Source organism: Rhopalosiphum padi, chromosome 1 (genome assembly GCF_020882245.1).
Source record: "Rhopalosiphum padi isolate XX-2018 chromosome 1, ASM2088224v1, whole genome shotgun sequence".
NCBI classification, from domain to species: domain Eukaryota; kingdom Metazoa; phylum Arthropoda; class Insecta; order Hemiptera; family Aphididae; genus Rhopalosiphum; species Rhopalosiphum padi.
Genome location: NC_083597.1, coordinates 53,154,465 through 53,168,974, shown reverse-complemented (window position 1 = coordinate 53,168,974; position 14,510 = coordinate 53,154,465). Strand labels below are relative to the sequence as shown.

General features: G+C 26.7%; 1 protein-coding gene across 1 annotated transcript in view; it reads left to right on the top strand.

The window, feature by feature from the left end:
* Positions 1-11,527, top strand: part of LOC132917045 (uncharacterized) — a 54,920-nt gene extending 43,393 nt beyond the window's left edge. Inside the window, exons 6-8 of the mRNA XM_060977568.1 lie at positions 5,241-5,508; positions 7,940-8,330; positions 10,885-11,527. Coding sequence (XP_060833551.1) covers positions 5,241-5,508; positions 7,940-8,330; positions 10,885-11,296 — 1,071 coding nt within the window. The 3' untranslated portion in view covers positions 11,297-11,527. The remainder of the gene's footprint in view (positions 1-5,240; positions 5,509-7,939; positions 8,331-10,884) is intronic.
* The last annotated feature ends 2,983 nt before the right edge of the window (positions 11,528-14,510 follow it).

The following is a 14,510-nucleotide window of genomic DNA, read 5'->3' as shown; positions in this document are numbered from 1 at the left end:
AAAACGTGACAATGTAAAAGAAATGAAAATTATAGGACCATTAGGATTTCGTCTTATTTTTTGTTTGTTCAAGTTTAATTATGAAATATTTATGATCAAATGTACTGCAATTAATAATAATCAGTATATTATTATTATTATTGTTTAATGATATTTTAAACTTAAGTTATGATAGATAAAAAATGTCCGAGAACGATGTACGCCTGGTGGCGGAGTGATAACAAATATCCAACTTACTAACTACTATTTTATAACAAGCTCGTTCACAATGTTATAAAATAAATGCACATTTTTACAATTTGTATTTTACTATAGTAGTTAAAATAGGACGCTACATGGGAATCGAATAAATTACCATCTCTGAAGTAAGAAGACTCATGTATTGCGTAGGTATATAATCTATACTTAATATATATAACATATATTATATAAAATATTGTACCTATTCATTATTTTCGATCTGTAGTTCAAAAAGAAAAAATAACTTTTAAAAGATTATATTAAACTATTTATTTATATGGTGTCTATTATCACATAACGATATAATTAAAAACTAATATTAATTATTACTACATCAAACAAGTGAAACTACTTATAAATTGAAATCATATAAAAGAAAATACCGTATATCGTGTAATATTATCGTTTCAGTGAGTCACGACTCTATTGCAGATGTAGCATACATTTTTCATATTATAATATTATTCGTCTAAATAACGTAATATCTATAATTAACATTTACTAAAACATTTAAAAAAATATATAAAATTGCATAAACGTTATAATTCTATGGAATTATTTTTCCGTATTATATAAATAAACACAGACAAAATATTTATATTCATATATAATAATCGTGCAATTATAAAACTGAAGCTAATTTAATTAATGATTTAATTATCTATACATTATGTAAAGTAAATTATATTGAAATAATATTTTTTTATCCTAAATTGAAAGAAAATGACTATGTACTATAGTAATAAAGTATATACATGTATTTACTTTTTTAAATTTTATTTACTCTAGTTATACTTTATTTTTATGGACATTTTATTTTCAATGAAAGTATAAAATGGGATAACAATTTAATTCATTTTTTTAATGGACTTAGACAAATTATATTCGTAAATTAAATAGTTATTTATTCATTTAAAATTATAGTTATTTGATATAAACTGTTTATTGTTTCTCTGTTTATTTAGTGTAACAATGTAGTAGACTATAGCTAATAATATACTCATTCAGAACCCTCCCTATAGGTGTGTATAATTTGATACAAATACAATTCAATAAATAGCCATCAGTAAATATATTTTATCTTTCTCTTGTATTTTATTATGCTCTTTGAAAAATCAATAATAACATTTTAGATACCAAAACTGCACTTTTGACAAACCGTTGTCCAATCTAAAAAAAAAGGTGAGATATGACAGTTGATGTGATGAAAGAATGGGTCTTTTCAAACCACTAAAAGTCATAACCCCGAATACGATTGTTTTTAAATTTGAAAACAATGATATTTCATAGAAACCTACGTACAAAAAAATGACTTGACAATCAAACCTAGATTTACCACCCCAAATATGGTCAATATTTTTTTAGACATGTTTCTATTGTTTCTATGTCTGTATCGATTTTCTCAGGAACAAATTTGAAAAGTTACCACTATTATATATAAAGCACAATCTGTGTTCAATTCTCAATTTTAAATTGAGCTGCAAAAAACTTTTTAAAGTTTTGATAGCTATTAAAAATTATTCAACTTTTAGAAAAAAAAAACACAATATTATTTTAAAACACAAAACTTATCATCGACTGTCCTCGAACAACACGAAAACTATAAGTTGAAGTTAAAAAACAGACAATATATAAATACTAAAATGCATATGTGTTTGAGTTTAGAAAAGATAAAACATAAATTATACAACGAAATATTAATATTAGGCGTTTACCGTTAATAAAATTAGTTCATAGGCCATAGGGATTATTACTCCATAATACTAAATAACAATACAATCTCAAAATGATTAGAATACATATTATAATAAATACTTACTACTTACTAGTTACTATAAAATTAATTAATGTATTATATATTTGTCGTAATAATTAGCATATATTAAAAAAATAATTCAATTTTATTTGAAAAATGCTTAAGCAATTTTGTTTGCCGTTATTCGTAAAAATATTATTTTAATACTTTTTTGTTAATTAAAAATTAAATTGCCGAGGCGAATATATTGACACCTTTTTTTTGTTTTAGTCATAGTTTACTTTGATAATATTAATAGATTATAGTTTACTATTTAGCAGTTGAAATGATCTGGTATAATATAATAGGCTGACTAAAATTTAATTATTTTTATGATCACAAGTATCAAAGGAAAAAACAACGTTAAATATTGTATGAATATCTAACTAGTATTAATTACTTTTTATACATTTTATTTTATTATATATATTATTTATTTCAATATTGCAAAATGCAAATACATTTTCAGAGTTTTAGATAATTTATGATTGGTTTGAATATTGTATAATATTGCTTATTTAAATTTACAACTGAAAATAGAATTTTAAATTTTCTTGATAATAATACATTATAAGTTATATTAAATACAGATTGAAGATAACAGTTGTTGATTGATTTTGAACTTAAAAGTTTAATTTTCATCACCGTGCTTTTGTTTATTCTATAAATAATTAATACGATTAATAATTTAATTTAAAATTATTATTTTTTATTTTTTATATTGTAAATAACATTGGAATTAAACGTTAATTTTATCCACGGACCATAATGAATATTAATTATTATATATAATAAAGAAATATAATTATTCATTAAGCGATTAAAATTGAAGTGCAAACATCTGCGATAGGTACCTAATTGATTAATTAAATACAGATAAGCTTAATATTATTTATTGTCAAAAAAACAATTTGAACAATAAGTATAATTTTTTTCTGTCATGAAACACAATATAATATATACCTATTATGTATGTTAAATAATAATTAGATTATATATACTTATATATATAATATACGAAAAGCTTACTTATCTTTGTACATTGTACTGGTATTTAATTTATTGTCCATACTTATTTTATTTAATATTAAAATAAAATAGTTTTACGTATTATTATGGTTTTTGTTATGTGAACGTGGTTAGGAAAAACTTAAAATTACTTTCTTATTATTTAAATGGTTAAACGAACTATTTTGAGTAAAGAAAATATAGCTGCTCATTATACCGTTTCATATTGTTTTTTTTCTAATACAACATTAAACCAAATTCGTTTACTTTATAACTACTTTGTTTAATTTAAATTTTCCATCGCGTAATTTGTTTTATAGAAAAAATACTTCCCCTTTAATAAATTATACTTCAAAAGCAATTATTCTTTTACAGGTGTCAGAACCACAAAAATGTGTATTGTCTTTTGTAGTTAAAAATAATAACATTTTAAAAATACAAATTCACAATTTTTTATTTTTTATTTCTAAACATATATAGCAAGTAATTATTTAGTTAATTTAAAAATTATATCACTTGTTTGACTTATGTTTAATAAATTTATGTATCAAATACACAAATGTAGCACGTTATCGTGTATAAATGTACCTATATAAAAATAAAATAATAAAGAATCGGTTAATAAAAATTAAACAACTATTATGATACACAATAAATGTCATGTTTATAGAATTTATTTAATATATGTATAGTAAATTAAACAGAAATTCTATCGTATGACGACAGTGGTTAGGTTATAGTACATTTATTTTATTCAGATCGAAAAATCCTCCGACCCCCTACCCAGTACACAAACAGGACACGGTTCTCCACATAGTTAAATTGCTCCAATAACACTGGACAGTGAAAACTTAAAAACTGAAATAAAAACTATTAGTGAATTCAATAAAAAAATATTGGCAATTATTGTTTTTGGTATATTCGAGTGTTGAGCAAATATTATTATAATAATATAGACCTCTGTACGGCTTACGTCGTACCTATTAGTTATATTTATTTAAAACTGCACACGTTTTATTCTACATGGTGTTACCGCCTATATTTACGCTATAAATATGAAAACTACTTGGAAAACAAACACACCATCAAACTTACAGTCAATATTTATTTATAGTATATTATTGTAAATGTGAATGCGGAAAATATAAACAAATGATAGCACCAATCGTTGTCTGTATAATATAATAATTGCATACGTCTTTATAACTTATATTATAAATTCGAAGATATTGCATGCGACTGCATTCCACACATACCGTGGTATAAAAATATTAATTTAATTATTTTACACATGTATGAAATTAAAGTTAATGGTTAACTTTTTAAATGATAATTAATATTAAATTATATTTAATTAGTTAATCTAAATTAGTATAGCTTTTAAGAGCTGTAAATTATTTTAACAGGTACCTTTATATGAATTTAATATGTTTTTGAAATTTTTAATTACACTTATATACACTTCCTATTTTGGAATAGTACTAAGTTTTTTTTTTAAATAAGTATCTTTCAATGTTTTTTATACAACGTATTGTACCTATACAAGATTAGTTCAAACCAAATTTTAGACTATGCAACCAACAACTTACTTAAACCATGGGAATACAATATACATATATTATTATACAATAGTATACTGTTGTAAGTGATCATAAATCAGGGCATTTCTATACTTATTGTCCAACGGAAAACAAAACTAAAATTAATACTTTATTTTTATATAATAAAATTCTTCAAAATATTTACGAGTAAATAATATAGTTATGGCAATTTTTATCCTATTTTGAGTCGTAAACCGTTTGTAATGATAGATAATTAAAACTGCATTTGCAATATTATTCGTGTCGTTTTAAGCGACCATTAAAACAATTTTGAAATACTTAAATTCTAACCATTAGATACATTATAGCAGATACGCAGTCGCAGTATTTATATACCCATAGCTATGTACTTATACCTACGTTTTCAATGTTTACGACGACGTAAACAATATTCGGGCAACTTAAAAGATTACATAGCGGACCAATGGAAAAAAAAATAAATTATTCGTGACAGACCAGAGAAAAGTTTGCCGGTTTGAGGTCGGCGAGATTTAAATTAGGTACCTACACGGGGATGAGGGGGTCGGAATTGCGTCCCTGTTGCAGAATTATTACGATATTATATTATAATCTTAATTTATGTATAATATACACAGGTGGACGAAGTGATCGACGCCATACAGGACGTCGAGCTCAGAGACAAGTTGCGAACGGTGTGCTTGACGGACGACAGATGTTACATGACGTTCGCAAACGCCGAGTGCTTGGAACGGGCGCTGCACATGGCGTTCGGAGTCCGTGACGTGCCAGTGCTGTTGATGGACACTGGTGCGGGTGCCATAATCCTGTCGCTGACGGGCGTGCCGGACACTGTAGCCGACAAAGACGTCCTGAAATGTCTCAAGAAATACGGCACGATCATCGGTAAAGAGACGAATTAGCCAATAATAATAATAATAATACAGCTATAATATATTTTATGAGCGGATCTGCGACGTACGATCGGCGGACATCGATTTATTATTACGATATCGTAGCAACACCTATAGGAGTATATTGTCTATATCGACTATATTTGCATACTTAACTTAGCCTTTAAAACGGTCGAGTTTCTATATGAACGGGCATAATAAATTAATATTATAGAATTTACTTTCTCCCTAAAACTTGTATTCAGCTGAAGACACTATAAAGTTTCGGTAATTTCTTGTAGCGTAATTTATAATTGATTTCGGCGTACCCTTCAGGATAACAACACGTTAACTGCCAAAAAGTTAATACTTTAAGTCCCCTCCCTCGATTATCGTCTATGTCCAATGTCCATACGTATATTAAATTAAACAATATCGTCTTTAGAAGAAACCACTTGGAGTATGACAAGCATTTTAATTACAATGATATTATCATCACTACCGTAGTACCGCGGTTTTTAGACTTGCGATTTAGAATTTTAGTTGTAATCAGTATAATACAGTACACAGATTTAATATTATTATTAAACGCGTTTTAATATTTACGTCTGTCAACAATAAGTACGTAAGCGATAAAAAAAAGTTGTTTTTGTTTTGTTTCGACGAACTTCCGCATAAAACGGACATAACATGTAATATATTATAGTATATTATATGTTTAACGCAATTATTTATAATTCGTTCGACTGATTTTCTCATACGTGTTTAGCCTACATATGTCCCTTTCCGGCATTCTGTTATAATTCGTATTGAACGATAAACCTGCTACATCTATTTATAAGTTTGTTAACGCACGAACACTATTTTGTATCAAATATCGCCCAACAGTTTCGTTTCGTATATATATTATTTAAGTTATCGATGATTGAAATAAAAGGGACACGAGTATAATATAGTTGGCCGCCAAGTTGAAAACAGCGGTGGAAATAATTCTTATTTGAGCTAAGTTTGGTGTTTACAAAATATACAAATTGTATACAAGCATTATTTTCTCGTTTGATGATTTATATCACTACAAGATCATATCTAAAAATTATATCCATTATCAATTTGACCTTAGTATCATTATTTTAACGACATAATGATGGGGCCGTATATTATCCGTCTAGATCACTATAGATCAGTTATACCACTTATACCCATTAAGTACTTCAAGCCTATTTAAAATAGGCTTTACAATAGTACTTCAAGTTTATCTATGTGATCCAAAAAAATATGTACTTATTTAATTACTATCTTAAATTATTTTATATATAAATAAAGTTATAAATTTATTCTCAATTCTTTTATTTTTATCCTTTGTGAAATATTCTGTATTTTATAACTGCGTTAATTATAAATTTTAAAAGAACATTTTTTGAATATAACGAATTATTATATTATTATTTATATTAAACAGTAAACACATCTATATAGAAAAATGCCTTATTCGACATTAATTATTACTCCCTAGGAACATTTTTTTTCGTTTTTTAATTAGAATTTCTTTGATGTGTTATTTTAAAATATTAAATGTTATTTTATGACCCCCAAGAAACGAAAGTTAACATCATGAAACAACAATTAAATATTATACCCACTTAAAAACTCATAAAATGTTATTTATTTAAATTCAGATTCCGACGATAAAATCCTACGCAATGTTTTAGTCGTCAACTATAATTTAAAAAAATAATATCTACTGACGCAAGTTAGTACCCACCCTTATAGGAATTATCATGTGATTTTTTATAATCTATAACGTATACCTATTGGCTATTATTATACCTATTTTAAAAGCTTCAATATTACTTAAAGGTATCGTGTAAATAATGTAATACAGACTAATATATTTTTATTTACATATAATATATACAAAGTAATATTTATCATCGTGCTGTGCACCCTTTTTTTTTCCAATGATACAACTATCAAACAATATGATTTTTGAAAGAATTTTTAAACACACATAAATACCATATATTTTTTAAATTTTTAAGATATTTTTGTACTAATTATAATAAGGAGTATCTTTTGGGATAGAAACTTATGTTTTTAAAGTGAGTACCCTCTTTTCTACTGTAAATTTATTGTCAATAAATTATCAGACAAAACGAAATGTTTCTGTATAAAAATCAAACTTAGAACAAGTAGTTCTTGTATTATATAACATTTTGTACTAAGGATAATAGGTCCATAGATCAAGTGATGGGTAGATCTGGAAAAATGGGGGCTATAGGTATAGTGATTTGGAAATTGCATGCTTGTTGAATTACCCTGTTATATATATTAATATGTGTGAACATATGTATAATAATATTATTATAACGTTTTTGTCGGCGTTTTATAAATAGCTCGTTGGCTTGCGATAATGCGTACTTATTATTGTATTATTCGCTCAACAGGCGGAGTGGAGAGGAAGACTGCCAGGTGTGGGACGGCCGGCGGCGAGCGTTACGTGCGCGTCCGGCCGACGCTTGGTGCGCCCAGGTACTTGTGGTTCGGGTCGGACAAAGTCATCGTCAGGCAGCTAACCGAGCACGAAACGGGCACGATGAACAGCATCGCCCGGCGAAAGTCGTTCAGATCTCAGATAAAGTTGAACTTGAAAATGGCCGATGCGTCGGCGTCGTCCGGTGACCACGGTTGTGATGACGAAAACGGCAGTGGCGGCGCGGACAGTGGTGGCGCTGGCGAAGTCGGCGATGAGCCCCGCCGCGGTAGTGGCGACGGCGTCGACGTCGGGTCCAACACTACGACCGCGATGACCGCGGTATCCGTTCGAAATGGATTCAAGTACATTATAATATATTATAACCTATATATTGTACGTCATAATATTATTCTATACATCTCAATAGCTAGGGCGATTATTTTTTTTAACTGCAATCATCCATATTTCAAAATCTACAATTTTATTTTTTTGAAAAATTTAAGATATTACACTATACAGACTATACTTCCAGAGTATATTATAATTTATAATTTATATATTATGCAATCCTATGTTTTTTTATTATTAAAATATTAACATAGAGTTTTATTTCTACAGTTAATTATTAATTTTAGGAAATAAGAGAGAAAACAGATAAGGAAGGATGATAAAATAAAGAAACCGAAAAATCTACCATTTTACAGTATAGGTATTAGAATTCTTCTAATACCAAGTAATAGTGAAAACATAATCGATTTTTAATTTATAAAGTGATCTATATTTTTAATTTCATAACCTGAAACTATATGATAATATACTTTTTTTTAAATATCAAATATTGATTAATATATATAGGTACTTCATATATAGAAAGTGGTTCATCCATTTAACACAGAAGGATTAACATTTTTAAAAATATTTTTTTGCGTCATTTATAAAATATATTTTTAACTATTTTCAACGTTATTATTTTTTACACTTTTTACTTTTTTAATAATAAAATTAATTTCTGGTTTCTTTTTTCTTTTTTCCAAAGCAAAATATTGTTTTGGAGTAATACAATACATAAAAATTGAATTTTGGACAAGTAATTATTATAATTTATATTTGTACAAGTATTTAAAGTTTTTATGAACGAATTGCTATGGTAGTGGAGTAGGTACCCCACAAATGAATGGTTCACTACTCCGCTCATCATCAAAACTTAAATTGTTATAAGTTATAATTGAAAAACTATTCATTCGAAATAATTAAATCGAAATATACTTCAATACTTCAAATAATATAATGTTTCAGAATTGAAATTAAGAATCATTTAAAAGATTAAAAACTTGAAAATGATAACAATAAAAAAAATAGTAAAAAGTATTTAATTTATAGTAATTTTTATTGAAAATTTTTTCTTTTTAAACCACTTAAAATTATGTAAAAGAAAGATTTTCAAAAACGTTTCCTAAAATAATAAGCGTTACTTTAAATTGATATATTTATTTTATGAATAGGTACCCTATTTATGAAATATGAACTACTAATGAGTTTTTACCATTGCACCTTTAAAGTATAGTAATATAGGTAAATATAAGATTCAATTAAGATAAGATAATGATTATTGGACCATACATTTCACGATATACCACTTGTTGATACATATAATCTTTTATTTAAACTTACAAAGCTGACAAGGCTTAATAAAAATAATAACTCATTCAGTAAAATACGTATTATACATACTATATGTATAATATATATACATACTTAATTTGTAATATTTATAATTCTATACATTATTATCTTATGGTAATAAAAAAAAAATCTTTTAAATATTTATTCTTGATACCGTGTTTTTTTAATGAATTAAGGAAAAAATTAAATTCATAAATTATAGATACAAATATGGTACAATAATTTTTATTTAATACATTTTTATACTCATACAATTGCAGGTATTAAATAAGAATATATATTTGTTATATTCAATAATATTTACTCTAAAAAATTCCATTTCGTCGCATATACTGATAACAATTATTATTCGATCTTTAATTGAATATTTAAATCTTATATATATATTAATATATTATTAACCATTTCTACAGCATCTAACGTCGTACAAATGATAACTAGAGTGTTATTAAATTACAATTTCTACTGAGTCTTATTAATTAAATTTCAAATCTACAGACAATAAATCCATTTAGATGCCTATCCGTTTTCACTCTTACTTGTGAAATTCAATAATCACTACTATATTGAAATACTGGTATAGTAGTTATATACACCATCCAACTACTCAGTATACCATATAAGATTTATCGGTAATACTAACCTTAACAACAAGCCAGATTTATTTTGTTGTTGAGTCAGTTCTTACAAAAATATCTACATAATATAGTCGACAATAAATTTTTCATAAGATAAGAGATTTAACCACTTCCTCCGCAAAATAAAAATGTTCGATAATATGTGATATCTTCTTTGTATATATTTTAATATTTATATAGATGTTATATAAAAACTATTATTTGTTTTTTAATTTCCAGTTAGCTCTGAAACTATTGAACTAACTGGCACCAAATTTTAGAAAATAATGTATAATTATCTATCAACATTAACATATTTTGTTAAAATTGTCTAAGCATAATAAACGCTAGATTAAATATTATATATATTTTATAGTTTTGTAAAACCATGTTCAAAGAAAATTTTATCACCACATAACTCAAACGGTGTAAAAATATATAATTTAAACTTGGAAATATGATGTTTTAGACTTTAGTTAACTTAGAAAAAAATCCCAAAATCAGAAATTAAATAAATTCATTGCGTTAAAGGAATAAAATGGGGATGATCATTATGATATATGCTCGATAGTTTAATCATTTAGTTAATGCGTATTTATTAATATTTTATATATAGATTTCCGTTATCGGATTCAAAAACTACAGCCGTTACCAGTCAACCGATAGTGGAACCCAAGACTGCAACTGCAGGAACAGCGGCAATGATGTCGTCGTCAACTAACTCCAAGTCGGCTGGGTCACCGAAGAAATCGAAAGCAGTGCCGACAAACGATCGTGACAGTGGTCCACCGACGGCTGCCTCGGGCCCGTCTGAATCGCCGCTCAGGGGTCGGCGGAGAACGTCTCTTATGGGTTTCCGGCGGGACACCATAATCAAGCACCGTGGCGGGTCCGTGTCCCGGACGGATGGGGGCGATGACGCGGACAGCGACACGAGTACGATTTGCCGACGAAAGCTGAGCATTACCGGTCGCGAGGGTACGGAAAAAGTGCCTTGGTGTGGGTGTTGGGGCAACGGTTGTCTGTAATATTATATTATAATATAGTATTTTGATTGTGGCGCACTCGCCGATATTTCACTCGAAAATAGCATAGGTACCTAAAACTGGTATTTATAATAAGGTATATTAGAACGTTTTTTGACGAGAACATTTTTATAATTGTATTTTTTTTTATGTGCATTTTATGATATATTATGTACTTGACGTATTGTATATATTATATAACTACCAATTATAATAATATTTCTCACAATGATATTTAATGTTGTATATTATTGAAATCATACCTACTATATAGGTATACTCATATATTATATATTGTAATGTAAAGTGCATTATAATTTATAATACACACTACTGGTTGATAACTTAACCTGTTAGAAAAAAAAACGCGTTATGCAATACCCTAACATTTTATATTAGGTTCCTAATTATTTTCACCCTCATAGTACGTTGAACACATAATAAACTTTTGGTTTTTTAACAATAATCTATAGTTTTAGTCTCATACTACGAAACAGAATATTTTATTAAAGTTGATTTATAAATAGGTATGAAAATATATGTTTATGTATCAAATATATAGTATGAAAAGTTTTGTTCATTTATAGCTTATAACATGTTTATAAATAAACGAAAAAACTATACTCGTAAATAGTATTAAATGTATTTGAAACATTTAAAGCATTTGAAGAAGAGTAAAGTGCCCCGAAAAATATTGTGGTCAGTATTTAGCATATCTCAACTTTAAATGCTTAGCTATAAAAAAAAAAAATACTGTATTTTGCAATAATAAGTATACAAGTACACATTTTTAAACAAGTATATTTTTGCTTCTTGCATTAGAATTAGAAATTTAGGTCGGAGTTTAAAAATCAAAACTTGTTATTGCGGTCACCAATTTTATTAAGAAAAAGGTAAAGGTCAATTATTTATTTATTCAAGATCGATATGAAATATTAAGTTCACATCATTGTGTTTTAAATTTTTTTTAAATAAAAATTTGATTTAGGTTCATAGTTTTTGTGTTGTGAGCTATTAGCTATAGTATACGCCATTATTAAAGAATCATAAATTACGTTTAGAATAATTTAACTCTATTGTCACCGCAGTATTTTCGATTTGTTGAAAGCGATTACATTTATTTATTATAATTTTTTTTAATACTTATTTAATGGATAATATATATAAATTGTCAGTTCAAAGCATTACGCATTTTTGGGAGGTTCAATACACGTTTTTAATTAGAATAATGTAATACATACGGTCGATTGGAATGTTAAAATTTAAACCATCGAAACTTAGTCAGTTAGGCAATCGTTTGTACACTTATTTTAGTGACATCATAGTTAATATTTATTAGGAAATATTCAAAATTATGTTATGTTATTCCAACAACGGTTTAGTAGTTTACTAGTTTTTGTATAATAATGATTAGCCAACAATGTTTGTATAAACTATAAATTATATTTTAAAATAAAAACTCTACTGGTTACAATGTAGTTATTAATTTTATTACAATATACAAACCACTTTATCGCATGTCCACTAGTCCACTAAACATTTATTAAACTTTATCAATTTTACAATACGCATGTATATGGACAACGACGATGAGTATATGAAGATCGAATAAAATAATTTATTTAACAGAATAATTGTACTGCAATAAAAATAAATCCATAATGTATTAAAATATATCATATGGCATAAATAAACTGACCAGTTAAAATCGATAAAATAACTGGGGGAGGGGGAGATTTTGGGAATTGTTATTATATTGATTCTATATAGGGAACAATTATATAATATGTGAACATGAAGTGAAGCTTTATCAGATCACTTCTTTTCGGGTAGTTATATAATAATATTATTTGTGTAAAAAAATAGTATATACACGTCTTTACCTAGCTATCTATATAAGTATATAACTATTTAAATCAAACGAAAAATTAGTATAATATTTATATATATGTATATCAGTAAAAAATTGATGTATAAACTATAAAATAGTGTGATAAAAATATAGTACATCGATCCAGTGTGCCAATATTTCCTTCGGGCTTATTACGACACGCGAATTAATAAACGCGAAAGAAGATATTGCGTGAATCAACGAACTATAAAATATGTACAAATAACCTACGACCGCGTGTATAACCAACGTATAATGATCAGAATTGATATCATGTGTTAGAAATGATGATTATAAATAAACATATTTATTTTTTAATTACATTATTACAATAAAATTGTGCTGGAACAGGGTTTATATGGTATGTCTATAGTCCATACTCGTATATAGATTACGTCTCAAACGTTGAAACCGTGTTCGTGATGCGAATTTTAATAAGGTTGTTATAAGCATTATTTGTCATGTAAAAAAGAATACATTAATATTTCATGCCATTATTTAAAACTAAATTATACAGTTCGTGTTTAAGCAATTTTTTTTTTATCTATTTTAATCGAAATTCCGAAAACAAACAAATATTATTAACATTTATAACACCTGTAGGCTGCACCAAAAAATTATCTCCACTTTTTAATTTAATATATTTATACATCATTATAGCCTATAGCTATAGGTATACGGTTTAGTGATGTGCTCAAATCTACTAGAAGCTTATCTTTATAAAACTAATAAATGATTAACTATGGCTAATACAATACTATTATTGTCGTTATCATATTTATTTTTTATTAGCTTCTGACGTTAGACATTTTCTAGTGTTATTAATTAATAATTTCTGTGTTTAAGAGGGTGCCTCCTAATTTCACGGTTGATTACTGGCATCTAGTTTTACTTGACATTCCTCTACTTTTATACTGTCTCAATGTGGTCTATAATATCATTCACGCCGAGGTGCTTCAACTTTCCTATATGCAGATAGAAAACTGACAAAATGTTTTTCGGATAGATACCCGTAAAATAATAATATGGAATTATAACGTATATATCATAATAGAGGTTAATTAAACGCCAATTTTAATCTATTAGGTACACAGGATTCATTAGACCTATAAACGGATGATAAAACATAAAAAATGCAACGGGTAAGGTTACTATAAAAATAATAATAAAAAAAAAAACAGATACCTGTCTAATTTAATTTTTGGAAAAACCACAAAAAAATGCAAACAATTATGTCATATAATATTTTTACATGCAAATGAAAAAGCATTATTATTTACACGCGAAACAAGTGTTATGCAATAGCTTGTGTTTGAATGATATTGT